This window comes from Drosophila miranda, chromosome 2, assembly GCF_003369915.1.
Source record: "Drosophila miranda strain MSH22 chromosome 2, D.miranda_PacBio2.1, whole genome shotgun sequence".
In the NCBI taxonomy this organism is placed as follows: Eukaryota; Metazoa; Arthropoda; class Insecta; order Diptera; family Drosophilidae; genus Drosophila; species Drosophila miranda.
Window position 1 is genome coordinate 6,907,158 of NC_046675.1, and position 14,516 is coordinate 6,921,673.

The following is a 14,516-nucleotide window of genomic DNA, read 5'->3' on the forward strand; positions in this document are numbered from 1 at the left end:
AGGAATGGGAAAATCACTGCTAATTGCTGGCATTGTTCCTTGATGGAGGTTTTGGCATCCAAGAATATTTTCTTAATCTTTAATGACCTTTTATATACTGTTCCGAACTATTTTCGAAGAATTTACGTTGATAAGGTCTGGTATTACCCTTCAGGTCCTCTACAATCTATCGGTTTTTCAAGCGCATTTGAACTTCGACTTTTCCTATCTTAATTTGCCGTTTGCCCTTGGCCGGTCACCCTACCCCTGGCTGGGCCGCCGAGCGCTAATTTGCTTCATTTATCTTTCCTGCTTTCGAACAGAACCGAAACCCACTGTCTCTACACATCAGCAAAACAATTACTCTACGGGACTCTAAGGGGCCTTAATTGCAGCAGCTCTCTCGTTTTGGTTCTGGTTCTGTTTCTGTTTCTGGTTGGAAGTTTCTCTTATCTGGCCTCATAAATCTCACGCGCCTCCGATTGCAGCGGAAAGTGTCCCGTTCTAAGCATTGGCTCTGTCCAGCGCATAGAGAAGAGCCGGCACCGCAATTAGGCTTCGTCGTAATAGAGGAGCGTACGATATCTGAGGTCTCTCTCGGGGACTCTTTCTCCCCAAGGAGTCCAGTCCAGCAGCTGGCCGGTTTCGTGTGACCAACAGCTAAAGATCTGTTGACCACTGTCCAAGCTCGTAATTCACAGTAGAAGAAGGTGAGTCTGAGTCTGAGGCTGATGGGAGGGTTGGGATGGGTTAGAGGATAGCGTTAACAAATCGCATGTGTGAATTATGTCCAAAGTGGGTCGCGGTCGCGGGCATAAATCAAATGAGCGGACTCCTCCAGTGGGTCACTTTGGCTATGCCTCGATGGCTATTGCATGCGGCACGCCAGTTGTAAGTTCTTCGATGCCCAAGACATGACTCGACTCGACTTGACCCACTTGTATAAATCTTGCTGGGTGTGCTTCTCAGGCCGTTATTTTTCACACCCAAACCAAAACTGGTTGAGAATGCGAAAAAACAAGCGACAATTGTCGCTGCCACAAACGGAGGGGAGACTCCGCATGGAGTGGGTTTTGTAGTGGAGTCGCCGGGGCAGTCACTTGGAAAATGCCAAACAAAAGGGACCGACTGTGATACACCAGCATAATAATTGATCGCTGAGAGCTGCAGTGATGGAGTGCTGGAGAGCTGAAGAGCTGAAGAGCGGCTTTCCAACTGGTTTTCCCACTCCACTGAATGGTTTTCCTTAATTTCCTACATTTTATCCAGTTTTTATTGCCCTCGTCTTGGGCCGTTTTCCATTGTCTAAGATTTGTGCCTCTTTTCTTCTAGTTTCTCTTTGATTTTTTTTTACCATTTCCCTCTCAGACAAAAGAGTTTCGTAAGCTGAAAGTTTTCCCCTATTTGAGGTTGCGTTCGAATGAGTTATGGCCCGATCTTTTAGTGGTGGTGGTGGCTTCATTTCTTATGCATTTCGGATCAGATCCCGACAAGCTCCGAGGGAAGTCGAATGAGGGTAGGGGAAATGTGAATGGACTCTATTAATGTAATACGATATGCGGTGCATGAAAAATCAAATGAGCTGGTCTCCCCTCTCCCTCTCCCTCCTGGTCTGGTCATTTCACTCCGCCTGTCAGGGTTCCCGATGTTAATGTTGATGCATCTGTATCTGTATCTCGCGGTGCGCTAAGCTGACAGCATCTGGTCAAGATGGTCAGACGTTCGCCAAGCGAAACTATTTCTGGCATATTACATTTCTCGTACAATTTACATGGATTTTGCATTTGATCGGACCGACGCGACGGCGCACGCGCCCTTATGCCGAGAGTGTGCACAGCTGCCCAAATATTTCGCCCTCGACTGTCAAACAAGCCGCTCAGCTGATCAGCTGCATTCCGCCTGCTCACTGTCTCCCTCCCACACACCCACATCTAATTTTACACTCTTTACTTCTGCTCTGTCTCCCTCTGTTGGCAGGGCCTTTTGTCTGTCGGCGGCTTGCATCATTTTTCTGTTTATTTTTGTCGGCTGCTATTTTAGTTTACTTTTCCTCTTGGATTTTCATTAAATTTTCTTTGTTTTATTCCGTTGGGCTGCTTGTCGCATGCCACCACGCCCCTACATGGCTGATGTCATTTTTACTGCAAACCAATGCACATGCACACATGCTATGCTACTTACATGTGTGTGCGTGCGTGTGCGTGTGCGCCGGTTGCATCTCTGGAAGCAGCGGACGAGGCGTCGCGGCCGGCTTCCTGTCGAAATAATGAAAAATAAAGAAAATGAATATAGAGCAATAAAATGCCGGCAGCCGATAAAAAGAAGCAGACACTCTAATATAAAAAAGATAAAGAGAGAGAGAGAAACCACATATACTTCGGGAATTCAAATATAATTTGTATGTACATACAATTTGGAAATCAGATGAATTTAAAGCTTACATGCATACATATGTACATATGTAGGAATCTACGAGTATTACAATGGTTTGAGCGTTGTAATGTTCAAGAGAGCAATTAGAGGGGCCAATGCAATAGCTATATATGGATAACTCATCTTGAATACACACTCACATTTTTTGCATTGCGTTTAACGCGTACACGCAGCGCACTTTTCTATTTATGTACATAAGACCGGGCCTTTGCCGACCGCTGTTGTACATACTGTCTGTCTGTCCACGGATCGAGCAATATCTCAACGAAACGATCAAATTGCATGTAATTCAAGTGGCTGTTGACATATGTTTCTCAAACACGATAAGAGTGTGTTTATTTGATTGTTTTGCGCTCTACAAATGCTCTACCATAATGTCTATTATTTCCCAATTCGGACATGCAAAGAGTTGATGGTTGTCTTGCACATCCGCCATATTAAATTTCAAACATCCCATAAAGTTTTTTCTGACATATAGATTATTTATAGAGCTGCAGAGATATTTCAATTAACAGAGTCATTATGCAATCCATTGAATTGTATCCCCGAGTTCAATGCTTGCCCTAGTTTACTGGACATATGGCCCCGCATTCATGTTCTTCGTCTTTTTCGATGGGCATTGGAACGTGCGCTGTATCCCGACGAATATTGAACGTAATGATATGTTATGATGGGGCGGCCGCTCCGCTCCGCTTCGAGTGCCTCTGGGTGTTTGGCTGTCTGTCTGTCCGTCGTGCTCTCGCTAATCGACTGATTTTTCTACCGTTAAGTGGTGTTAAGTGCTACCACAACGAAAGCCAACTCAAAAAAAAATGGGCTTCTTATTAATGAGCTTGAATTTCATTGTGTGGCAGAGTTCTTCACACCGTTCGCATAATTAACCAGATGCTATCATTGACGTTTTTCGCTGATCTCTGCATTTTGGGTGCATTTTCACAATTTTCAGAATTTCCGCTGGCAGCATAAACATAAATGACATCAATGTCCTCTCTCTCTCACGGAACATTAGCAGCTGATGACGTACTCCAAGTATGCGGGCTCTTCGGTAATGCTCCCGCTCCCCTGCCTGTCGATAGTGAATCGTACTTTTTTTATTTTTGGAATTTGTTGTGGTATTGATTGATCTATGGGGGTGACTGGTCCAATAGGTTCATAAATTGAGCGGGGCCTTTTAACAAATGCACTTTTTATTGCCTTGTTCTCTAAACGCTTTCTACAAGGAATCGATGAGATCGGGTCACTAATGTCACTTCTACTTCCGTGGAAAACAACATAAGAGCTCAAGATGCATTCTAAAAATTCAGCCAAATCAAATAGAAATAGGATCACTAAGTCAAATATATAACTAACCTAGAACACGATCATTTAAGATAGTAGTTTCATTCAAGAGCATAGATTGATCTGTAGGGCTACCTCCAGTACTCTAACTTTCTTTATTTCATTGCATTTCAATGTGCCTAGCCCAATTCTGGTTCTCGCTGAGTTCTATAGTACATTAGAAAAATCCTAATATTTATTATTGATAAATTCTAATAAACAGCCATTAGCGTAAAACAAACGAAGGTTAATATTCTTATTTTGAAAATTCAATTTGAAATTCAGCCGAATTTCAAAATCGAAACATATCGATAGTACAGCTAACCCACCTTTTTTCATCGACGTGGCAGCCCAGGCAATAATCAATAACAGCATCGATTTAAATTTAATGAAATCTAAAAACATCGATGTTTGAGAAAAAACATCGATGATTCACATTCAAACAATTTCTATTTGGCGCTCAAGTTTGGTGGGACTTTTTTGGGATTTTCTCTGGGATTTTTCCTCGCCACAATGTCCTTTATCCCCTCAACAATGTCCCTTACGGCGCATTCCATCCTCACTTACGTTTTCTTACGTCTTATGTTGCTGGCAACATTCAATTTGTATGGGCCAGACTCATGTGCCGTGAAATCGAGCAGCATTGTTCCCCAACATGGCGCGGATAAAGCAACATTTTGCACACCCTGGGAAATGGATATTATAGAACTGAGAGAATGTTTGTCATCTAATGCACCAATAAAGGCCAAAACTAGTCAGTTTCTGTTTTAAAGGTATTTCAACGATATTTTGAAGGTTTTGGTCTTCTTACAGAAACCAAGAATGGGTATCGGGATCGAGATATATTTACAAGACCCTAATCATATGCATTAATATGTCCAAAACAAAACAATCTGAGATAATTTCTATATTAATTACGTTTTAAAACAGCTTGGAAAAACAGTTTCTTCATATATATCAAAGAAATAGGGTATACCTGCGCCCAAACTCCGGTTGACGTGACATTCCATACTCACTTACGTTGCCACAGTTTTTTTGTTGACCTTTTTTGCTTAAACCTTGTTTTATACACTATACAATAAAAGAGAGTACATAAAAGTAGTCAATCAGGTAGAAAATTTATTCATGAATGGCCTAAAATTATGTGGGCAGAGCTAATGGTTTTAGTTAGGCAGCATTATTCAACGGAATAAAGAAATTTAACAATTGGAACGATTTTTCTCTTACGTTTTATTACGTTTCATTTGTTTGACCTTTTTCGCTAAAACCTTTTTTTAAGCAAAATCCAATAAAAGCAAGTAATAAAAATAAGCCAGTCAATTAGAAAATAGATTCATCAATCGTATAAAACTATGAGGGCATGGCTAAATATTCGACGGAATATTAAAATCGAGGAATATGTAAAATATTACTTGAATTCGTTAGTATATTTACGGTATATTTTTAAAATGAGACGGTATATTTCTGAGGGTCAGACCGTATATTTTATCAGCTGTTCTCTTGTTTTGTTTTTTTTGCTGTCCATTTGTAATTTGAAAAAGAAAACAAAAATTTTAAGAATGCGGCGCCGCGCGGGACTGGGCGCTATTCAACAGCAAAAGCTAGCCGCCGAAAAGTACAAGGACAAAGGCACAGACCTGCAGGAATCGCAGCTGGAGCAAATGACAAAGCAAATGGATGTTTTCCGGCTCAAATTGGAGGAGTTTGCAATGAAACACAAAGAGGACATTCGCAAGAACGCGCAGTTTCGAAAGCAATTCCAGGAAATGTGCGCTGCCATTGGCGTTGATCCGCTGGCCACGGGCAAGGGCTTCTGGAGCGTCCTGGGCATGGGCGACTTCTACTACGAATTGGGTGTTCAAGTGGTCGAGGTGTGCCTGGCGGCCAACCACAAGACGGGCGGTCTGATGGAGCTGGACGAGCTGCGCCGGCGTCTGGTAGCGGCCCGTGGCCAGAGTTCAGTTCACCAGGAGATCACGAAAGAGGACATACTGATGGCAGCCAAGAAGCTGAGCATATTTGGAAATGGGTAACGTAACTCTAACTCAGATACCCATTCGTCCAGAACTGCTAACTTCCGATTTTACTTTCAGTTTTGTTGTGCACAAGCTGGGCAAGGGCAAATACATCGTTCAGTCCATTCCCGGGGAGCTGAGCATGGAGGAGACCAACATCTTGAATGCTGCATCCAATACCGAACAGGGCTGCGTCACACAATCTCAGCTAATGCAGGACTTGGGGCAAGTCTTTGAGCACTATCTAAAAGTTGTACAATTTAATTGGTTTCCTAATGTTGCTCCTCAGATGGACCGACTACCGGGCCAGGCAATCTCTTGACAAGGTCCTGGGTGAGGGCCTCTGCTGGATAGACAGGCAAGCGGACGAGGAGCCTGCCTATTGGTTCCCCAGCTTGTTTCCCGGTCGCAATGCTCAGGCTACTGCCTTGTAGCTTCGCCTTATTACAAACTACTAGTATTTATGCCATAAGTTAACTAATATACGTATATTTGTACAGTTTGCAAGCTATTCTAAATGGTGTGGTTTCTGGAGTTTTCCCCCTTTAAAATCGTTATTTCGGCCTTCAGCTCTGAGTTCATATCCATAAGACGTCTGACCTCGTGCTGAAACTTTGTCGTTAGGTCCTTCCTTGCCTTCTTGTACTCTTCGTTTATTTTTCTTTGGTGCTGGATGTATTCGCTCACTCGAGTCTCGTAGAGCTTGCTGCGGAACCCAAGTATGTTAGATATTATCAAGGAATACTGTTTGTATTAGTCTTACAGTTCGGATATTTTCTGCTTGTCGTCGCTCAGACGCTGGCGAGTGTCTTCCAGCTCAGCGTCGAGATTCTCATTCTGATCTAAAACCTCATTATACTTTTTCTCCAATTGAGTGTAGCGTGTCAGCAGCGCTTGCATTTCCGCTATGTACTCCGCCTTATTTTGTTTGAGCTGCAGTCGATAGGTAAGAAAAACGAGATTAAGGAACAAGGCTGCCGTGTTTGTCGTAGCACTAACCTTCTCGCGATGCTTGGATCTTAGCACTTCTACCTCGTTGTCTACACGTTTGGCTTCTTCCTTCAAGATGACGCCCATATTTTTGGCCAGCTGAGCCAGCTCCACTTTGTAGCTCTCGGATCGTCTATCCGCATCGGTCTTTTCTCGAGCAGCCGACTCGCTGAGGTTGAGGGCTTCCTTGACCTTGGCCATGGCCACTTCCTCCCGCTTGTGGCTCTCCCTGAGCAGCTGTTGAGAGTCATGCAGACGCTGCTCGTAATCCATGACCTGCTGCTTCAGAGCGGCTATTTCCATTGAGTTCTCGTTATTGACCGCCGACTGGTGTTCCTGCTCCTGTAGCCTTGCCTGCATTTCCAGGAGCTGCTTACCGCTGCGCTGTTTTTGCTCGTGCAGAACTTGAATCATCTCTGCCTGTGCGCGTATGTCGTGTTTTTGGCTGTCGACCCTACCCTCCAGCATTTTAATAGCTTGAATGTACTTATTGATGATCTATAAATTTCGGCGAGGTAAAAACAGTTCGTATTAAGGCCCAACTTTTCTGGGTATTGTTAATGCACCTTGTCGTCGCCCGAGTCGTGAAGCTGTTTCCGGTAGTTCTTTAGCTCCTTCTCCATGTTATCGATGGTACGCTGTGAGCACTCATGGATCATTTTCAGGCTGCCTCGCTCCTTCTGCAGAAAATCGATCTGTTTCAAGGCAGTAGCCAGGGCGTCTTCGGTCATCTGGCTTCGCTGCTGGACCTCCCCAATGCCACCTGGCTTTCTTGTGTCCGCCAGCTTGTATCTGGCCAACTCCTGGCGGAGCTGCTGGTTTTCCCCCACCACCTCGGCTACGTTGTCCATCAGATGCTGAACCTTATCACGAAACTTCGACATGTCCTCGTTTGTATTGTCTATTAGGTGCTCTACATCGCTGCTTATATCGAAAGTGCATCTGCAAGAGATGATGTGACTTATTTGGTTATTGGACTCCTGTCTGGCACCGCTCTAACTTACCTGGGGGCCGAGAAATTGTTCTGCTCCTGTGTCATGTTGTTTCTCTCGTACCAAGCAAAGGCTGAAAATTTCGAATTTGTTTACAAATCTATGCGAGTGTGTCAATTAGTATTTGACAGCTCGACTCAGAAACAGGTACAATATTTACACGCATTCATTTTGGCTGGCCGTTCTGTTGTGACCAAAGTCCCCGTGTCGGTTGTCCCTGGCAACGCAACCCCAGCTAGTAATTGAGTTGGTCAACTTTTTCTTTTAGTTTCACTCTGCAATGCCGCTGTTCAACAAGAAATTCGAGTCCAAGCCGATACCGCTGCGTCAGAATCGATGCAATATTGGCATTCCTGCTGTCGCCGAGGATCTTGATGATTTTCGCCAGATTTCGCTGAATCTGGGCAACAAGGAGCTGCGCTTTGCCGATGGCATCTGGATGCATTCGTCGCGCAAGGGCGATGTGGACGATATGCTGCGTCTGAAAAAGAAGTTCCGTGTCCTGGAAGAGGAGAACAATATGTCCAATTTGAAGATGGAATTTATGCTGGATCTACTGGCTGAGCAGGCATCGGAATTGAACGAACTAACGCCGAGGGAAAAGAGCACATTTGAAAATGTAAAGAAATAAAAAAAGCATACGTGTGACAGCGGATATTACTCGTTTTGGATATTCGGTTGAATACTGTGAGCTAGCTTAAGATTTAAATGCAATCCATTGGAATACCTTTAAGAATACCGGTTAACATTCACTAAGCTTCTCCTAAAGTTACCCGATTCTGATAAAATCCCAACCACACACTTGAGATCTATTTCTAATACTTCTTTATACAGTTTCAATGGCCATGGCAGGGGGAGATATCAAAATGTTCTGTTTTGGGTACCTGGGGGCTTTTGTTGACTAGACCATTGGGCATTAATTTGGGATTTGTTGGGCGAACGTTCGATGAATGGAACTGGTCAAAATTGGTGGCATTGTTGTCGCCATTGGCAGCAATCTATAGACGCCATCGGTACGGTGCGGTTCGGTTCGGTTCGGTTTGGCCTGCCGTCAGGCTGCCGCTTGGCTCCCGCTCTATTTATTGTATTTGATAAGCTGCTCTGATAAGTCCCCATGGCAATCGAACGGACCGCAGTGTGCGCACGGTGGCCCGATATGATAAACCTTCTGATGAGCCCACAAGAGCTGTATAAATATCCGACGGATGGAAAATGGGAAAATTTACATGGCCCCACAACTCCGGGAATCTCTACTCTGGGATCCGATGGGGTTAGAAATTTTTTTTTTTTTTTGGGTTCTCACTAGCGCGATAAAGCTTAACAGCTCTGCCGCAGTCTAATCTCTGAGGGCGTGTGCGGGGATCCGTGTATACATAGGTGTGTGGCCGTAGCCCATATCGGTCCACACCATCGACTACTGTATATTTACGCATTGATATTGATATGAGATAAGCAAAACTGCTTATAAAACACATTTATATCGTTTTTCCCAGAGCCCAGAGACCACTTGCACTACGCCAATGCCATGCCAAACGGTAACGAAGGCAGACGATAGACGATCGCCTCGCCTCGCCTCGTCTCTCCACCGAGGGGTAACACTTGTTCGATTCGTGTATTACAGTAGTTTGTTGATAGCCAGCTCCACGAACGGACGCGCACGGGAACGAACACGGAAAACAAACGATCGGGAGATCGATGTGGGTCTACATTAAGTATTTACCGACAACAATAACACAATGGCCACAGAAGGAGAAACAAATTGCTAAATAGTAAACGGAAAACATACGCACATTGCGCGGTGTCAGCAGAAGATCTCGATGTGCAAAATCGCAACGTCCTAAAGGCCAATTGAAGTTTGTGTGGCATTAGGTAACCAGAGACGCGAACCGAACGGTTCTATCAGCAGAAAACAGGCCAAGTGCTAGTGCTTGGCGCATTAATCGAAAAGCAAAGAAACAAAAAAAAAAAAAACTACATATATATAAAAAACAGCCATATCAGCAGTACGTACTCCTTCCTCTTTGACGTACTTCACTCACGCATTGTGTCAGTTGTCCATCCGCTGAAGCTCTGTCCACAGTGAGTGCTAAATTTGTATTATTTTGATTCAACTTCTGCTAGCCATAAACAAATTGTCTATTAAACAATCAACTTTTCACCTAATAAATGATATCGTATAAATCAATTGAGTCGATGCCAATCAAGTGGGGCAACACAGATAAATCTCCATCACAATGGGGATCGCTGGATCTGCCGAACGTGGAAAATAACACGAACTGCATAAACAAAACGCCCATCGAATCAAATGTGTTTTATGAGCATTCTGTGGCCAGTGGTTTGATAAAAAGTGACTCGAAAATGATTTGTCCGTGACATTTCAATTAAAAAAAAATTCACCAAAGTGTGTCTACATGAATGCATTACTTATTCTATTAGAATTCTAAGGGTGTTTGTAGGAGCAGAGAACCAGGAATTGTTTTGAATGTGTAATTTCTTATGGCGGAAGGAATATTTAATTCGAATCTTTAGATTTGATTTCTTGATAAATCACAGTCTTTAAATTTCAGTCTTTTGTTTTTTGTTGTAGCAAACTTTTTTTATTCCCAAAAGAATCCACTTTTCCATTGAAAATTTCGAAAAGAAAATGTTCCCCTCTCATGAGTCCACCATTAGAGCCCTTCTATGTGTTTTTTTAGACAATATTTAGTGTCTGGCCCAAGCAGAATTGATAAACGAGCATTATCGCTGCCGGCAATGATTTATTGTTGCATAAATGGTACTCACTATTTTATTAATAAATGGAAAGCAAAATTTCTGATAATTTATATATATGTACATATGTACGTACCAAGGATTTGTGTCTAAATGCTTGTGTGTTTTGTGAGCTAATGTAGAGCACCGCCCCCTTCGCCCCAAATGGCCAAGTAAATAAACAAAAGAAAATTTTACACTCATTGCCGACAGCGCAGCGCACAATTAAATGTGTGAAAAATATGTTCGAGCGGGTGGAAAATGCAGCCCGCCTCGACACACAAATAAATAAATACAAATTTGGAGAGCTTCGAGTGTTTGCTTAGAAATTAAATTAAAATCGATCACTCGCTGGGAATGAATGGATGGCCAAAAGCAAAGTGGAATCCAAATAAATATTCTACCATTACAGGGTATCGTATCTGTGCCACAAACTAACAAATCTATGTATCTGATAGGTCGACGCAGCAACAACAATTGGCTGGCAATGTCTCGGATATACTAAGTGGAAATGGATCCGATGATTAGACAGAGATACTATCTGTGGTGGTCTAGCCACATTTGGCTTTTGATACACCTGTATTTCTGCGGCTTTCAACAAGCACACGGCTACTTTGTGGATTACACAGGTAAGTTGATGCCTGCCCGAATCATTTTGTCTGTGGATTAGTGGGAGTCTGAGATTCACAGACTAATGAGGTGCTAAGCTTATAAGTAGAATACAGTTTCAATTGTGATGTATCAATTATTGTAGGTGGAATTATTTCTAGATCGATTTGTAAGTTCTTCATGGCAAGTTCCAGCGAAATGAATCGCATTCTTCAGCTAAACTAATTGTTAGTTGGATACCATATAGTATTACAGAGAACTATAACGTTCTGTTTTCGTAACGCATGGGCGTGTGTTCGATCCGGCAGTCCGATCCGGAGGCTTGGATGAACTTGAATAAGGTCCCGGGTTTGATTTCGGAAAGGTCCGACATGTCCGTGAGGAAAGGGGCTCCGAGAAGCCGAAGAGGACGATTTCCAAGGGCCGGGCAATGGCAGAATGCTTTCGTTTTTAGTAGAAACAAATTTCTATAATAGACTTATAGATATTATAGACCATTCATAGATCGATTTTTACGTTCTTCTTAGAATCAGATAATCTGATAAATGGATTTCGCATTTTTCAGCTAAACAAACTGAGAATTTGAAACCATTTAGAACTACAGATAACTACAACGTTCTGCTTTCGTTCTTAGTTTTCCCAGAATTACAGAGAAAAACAACGTTTCGCTTTCATTCGTAGTAAAAATCCGAATAGGTCTGGGGATTCATATAACAGTCGGTATACTCAATTGAAATTTAACCCATCGACCTGTAACGAATGGCATGAGCGTTACGGAAACCTGAATCCACAGCTCAACTCTTTTTCAATTTCACGTTTCCGCTTTCATTCCACAAAAATGCTTGGATTATTAATCTATTTTTTTAGAGAACAGCATTTGATAAGATACCGCTGTTTCGCCTATCAATTGCTGTCAAAATGGTAAACAAACATTTTGGCATTGAATTGATTGGACTGTTTTCCCTTCTGCTTCTTGTTTTTCCATTGGCCGGTGCAGAGAACACAGAGCTGATACAGCAGCGTGCCGGATACGATGTGAAGCTGCAGTGCAATCTGAAGGGTCTGCTGGACGAGAGCAAGCTGGCCGATATCGAGATACATTGGTACTTTAAGGTGGTATTTGCCTCAATCATATCCACAGAATCCTGCTTTAACCGATTCCTTATTGCCCATCTCCGCAGCAATGCAGCGACAATAATTGCTATCAGCCCGAGGCGGCCGATGACTGGACAGCCCTGCCCTGCGAACCGAGTCTGTGCCGGCCAGAGCTCTGGCTGCGGAACGTAACGGAGCGCTATTCGGGACTCTATAAGTGCAGCATCAATCCACACGTCTGGGACGAGGCGCAGTCGGTGAATGTGCAGCTAGTGCGCACCTACCAGCTGGATGTGAAGAGTAAGACCTCATCTCGTCCTTTTGTAGTCAGAGCCTACTAAGATTCGACTCTCTCCATCCGTTAGACAGTTCACTGGCTGCTCCCGAGTTCATGGATTCGTATCCCAGCAACAAGACCGCCTCGCTGGGCAGTCGGGTGGTGTTCCAGTGTAGGGTGCACAGCGAGGAGCATCCAACAATCAAGTGGTTTAAGAGGCACTCCTTCGTGGGTTCCCTGCCAGCCGGTGAGGGACCCTCCGCATCGCCTGCTTCCAATTTCAGTGCACACATCGTACGCTACGATGGACGCACCTATGAGCTGCTGTCCACGGCCTCGGAGATGATGATCGGACCGCAGATCTATCTCAGCAAGCTGATTCTTGACGGAGTGCGACTGAGGGATGCTGGACACTATGCCTGTGCAGCCATCAGCTATCGCGGGCACAAGATCCGCGAGGCCTTTCTGGACGTTCTGCCAGCTGAGGAGCAGGACGAGGAGTACTGGAACGAGTACGACAACAGTGATGAAGGTGTTCCCGGCAGCGATCCGCGCGAGTTTCTGCTGCTATTCCTCATGCCCTTGGGCCTGGCTCTGCTACCCCTGACCGTCTGGTGCAGTTATCTCGTGTACAAGCGCTTCTCTGGACACGGGGACTGCCAGCGCATGGACTCGGATGAGGAGCTCGACACGGAGCGGTGTGTCCTGGGTGGCAACTGATTCCGATTACTGACCGGGGCAAGCTGCAATACGCTTATTACGATTACGAGTGAAGACTGTCCATAGTTCTACGATTAGATTACTAGATTAAATGTGTCAATTAAGTGTTTTCTTAGAACATACATGGAGTTTTCGTTATCCAGATTGCCTGGGATTCTTCCTTCATTTCTGTTTTGTCGTTCCTTGTAGCATTGTGAGTTGAACGATGGTTATGTTCGAACGTTACTAAAGAATATTACACAGTTCAAAATTTATTATTCAAATTATTTTCGTATTAAATTCAAAATTTATTACGTCTTACCGTTTCGGCTATTGGCTCGCCAGCACTTTAACTGATCCTTCGCCGATCTTCCTCCTGTGGAGGGTCACCAATCACCGTTTGAGTGATCTGTTTTTGCAACAAAACGTGAGTGTGGCAAATCAGTTGCCTTCTGAATCCAATTCCGAATGCGTTCTCTCTTCAGATCTGGAGAAGCCTCTGTAATTACAAGAAGGAACCATGTCGGGTTTGAATCAGCACTACCAGGACTACTACCTGTTGCCGGGCACGTACTCCTATCCAATGGCCACGCACGCCGCACCAACGGCTAGCGCCTATCTGCCAAACTACGAAGAGATGTCCTGGCATATGCCAGACAACAGCGCGGCCACCTATGTGGCTAGTCCCCTTGGCGTGATCAACTATTTGTCCGATCTTCAGTCCCAAATGGCCTTGCCCACCCAACAAAATCTGAGCAGCGGTCTCTTCTATGCGGTCCTCAATCCGCTTGAACAGCATGTGGCTATGCCAATGGCAGTGCCTGTGGCAGTGCCGGTGCCAGTGCCAGTGTCGGTGCCGGCCTATCACCAGGCGATATATGCCTGCCAGCAACCAGTGGAGCAGATTTGTTATTACCAGTTGGTGCCCATGTCTGAGGAGGATACCTCCACAGGACAGCAGCCAGAAGACTACTCAGCCCAGCCCGCAGAAGCGGAAGAGCAAGCCATGGAGCCAGCAGTTGAGCAAGAGCCTACAAACGGCAAGCGAGCCTACCAGGCAGAAGAGGGCTACTTGGTTGAGGAGCCGACCTCCTCGGAAGAGGACCAGGAGGAGAGCAAAGAGGAACCAACCACACCAGAGACGCATTGATAAGCTCCTACGGATCCCACTTGTTCTGCTATCGAGGCCAGTGGTGGATACAAATCGATGGGCGCTCGCTAAAGACGATGACAAAATCGAACCATTGATTGTATGTACAGACATACTGTGTACCTTTGCAAGGAATTGTTTTATTATAATTTATAGTCGCAAAAACATACATACTGAATATACTTCCCAACTAAATATTGGCAGTGTTT

The 14,516-nt window shown here is 44.3% G+C and overlaps 5 protein-coding genes across 6 annotated transcripts; 4 read left to right on the forward strand and 1 right to left on the reverse strand.

Moving 5' to 3' along the window:
- Positions 1-5,237: 5,237 nt before the first annotated feature.
- Positions 5,238-6,255, forward strand: LOC108156225 (vacuolar-sorting protein SNF8). Its single transcript, XM_017287564.2, has 3 exons — positions 5,238-5,758; positions 5,823-5,969; positions 6,034-6,255. Exons 1-3 carry the CDS (start codon positions 5,289-5,291, stop codon positions 6,176-6,178), a joined length of 762 nt encoding a protein of 253 aa, XP_017143053.1. The 5' UTR covers positions 5,238-5,288; the 3' UTR covers positions 6,179-6,255.
- LOC108156223 (myosin-2 heavy chain, non muscle) lies at positions 6,205-7,999 on the reverse strand. The gene is made up of 6 exons (XM_017287560.2): positions 7,887-7,999; positions 7,739-7,799; positions 7,301-7,676; positions 6,744-7,232; positions 6,508-6,677; positions 6,205-6,450 (listed from the first exon to the last, which is right to left on the reverse strand). Exons 1-6 carry the CDS (start codon positions 7,894-7,896, stop codon positions 6,258-6,260), a joined length of 1,299 nt encoding a protein of 432 aa, XP_017143049.2. The 5' UTR covers positions 7,897-7,999; the 3' UTR covers positions 6,205-6,257.
- LOC108156228 (protein chibby homolog 1) lies at positions 7,757-8,381 on the forward strand. Its single transcript, XM_017287567.2, has 2 exons — positions 7,757-7,873; positions 7,995-8,381. The coding sequence occupies exons 1-2, from the start codon at positions 7,772-7,774 to the stop codon at positions 8,355-8,357; spliced, it is 465 nt and encodes a 154-aa protein (XP_017143056.2). The 5' UTR covers positions 7,757-7,771; the 3' UTR covers positions 8,358-8,381.
- Positions 8,382-9,233: 852 nt separating this feature from the next.
- LOC108156224 (fibroblast growth factor receptor-like 1) lies at positions 9,234-13,432 on the forward strand. 2 transcript variants are annotated; one of them, XM_017287563.2, is made up of 5 exons: positions 9,234-9,805; positions 10,936-11,106; positions 12,084-12,199; positions 12,268-12,481; positions 12,547-13,432. In XM_017287563.2, exons 2-5 carry the CDS (start codon positions 10,989-10,991, stop codon positions 13,176-13,178), a joined length of 1,080 nt encoding a protein of 359 aa, XP_017143052.2. In that variant the 5' UTR covers positions 9,234-9,805; positions 10,936-10,988; the 3' UTR covers positions 13,179-13,432. The 2 variants fall into 2 exon arrangements, with proteins under 2 accessions (XP_017143052.2, XP_033244266.1); XM_033388375.1 differs by having other exon boundaries at positions 9,236-9,595.
- On the forward strand, positions 13,375-14,502 carry LOC108156227. The gene is made up of 2 exons (XM_017287566.2): positions 13,375-13,584; positions 13,643-14,502. The coding sequence occupies exon 2, from the start codon at positions 13,678-13,680 to the stop codon at positions 14,305-14,307; it is 630 nt and encodes a 209-aa protein (XP_017143055.1). The 5' UTR covers positions 13,375-13,584; positions 13,643-13,677; the 3' UTR covers positions 14,308-14,502.
- Positions 14,503-14,516: the final 14 nt, after the last annotated feature.

Bases quoted from the DNA above. Each gene is read 5' to 3' on its own strand.
- LOC108156225 (XM_017287564.2), top strand. From the start codon at position 5,289: ATGCGGCGCCGCGCGGGACTGGGCGCTATTCAACAGCAAAAGCTAGCC. The intron at 5,759-5,822 runs GTAACGTAACTC...TTTTACTTTCAG, and splicing joins CTGAGCATATTTGGAAATGG to TTTTGTTGTGCACAAGCTGG. The intron at 5,970-6,033 runs GCAAGTCTTTGA...GTTGCTCCTCAG, and splicing joins CAGCTAATGCAGGACTTGGG to ATGGACCGACTACCGGGCCA.
- LOC108156227 (XM_017287566.2), top strand. From the start codon at position 13,678: ATGTCGGGTTTGAATCAGCACTACCAGGACTACTACCTGTTGCCGGGC.
- LOC108156224 (XM_017287563.2), top strand. From the start codon at position 10,989: ATGGATCCGATGATTAGACAGAGATACTATCTGTGGTGGTCTAGCCAC. The intron at 11,107-12,083 runs GTAAGTTGATGC...TGGCCGGTGCAG, and splicing joins CTACTTTGTGGATTACACAG to AGAACACAGAGCTGATACAG. The intron at 12,482-12,546 runs GTAAGACCTCAT...TCCATCCGTTAG, and splicing joins CTACCAGCTGGATGTGAAGA to ACAGTTCACTGGCTGCTCCC.
- LOC108156228 (XM_017287567.2), top strand. From the start codon at position 7,772: ATGTTGTTTCTCTCGTACCAAGCAAAGGCTGAAAATTTCGAATTTGTT. The intron at 7,874-7,994 runs GTACAATATTTA...TTTTTCTTTTAG, and splicing joins ACAGCTCGACTCAGAAACAG to TTTCACTCTGCAATGCCGCT.
- LOC108156223 (XM_017287560.2), bottom strand. The intron at 7,677-7,738 runs GTAAGTTAGAGC...CATCTCTTGCAG, and splicing joins AACAATTTCTCGGCCCCCAG to ATGCACTTTCGATATAAGCA. The intron at 7,233-7,300 runs GTGCATTAACAA...CGAAATTTATAG, and splicing joins ACGACTCGGGCGACGACAAG to ATCATCAATAAGTACATTCA.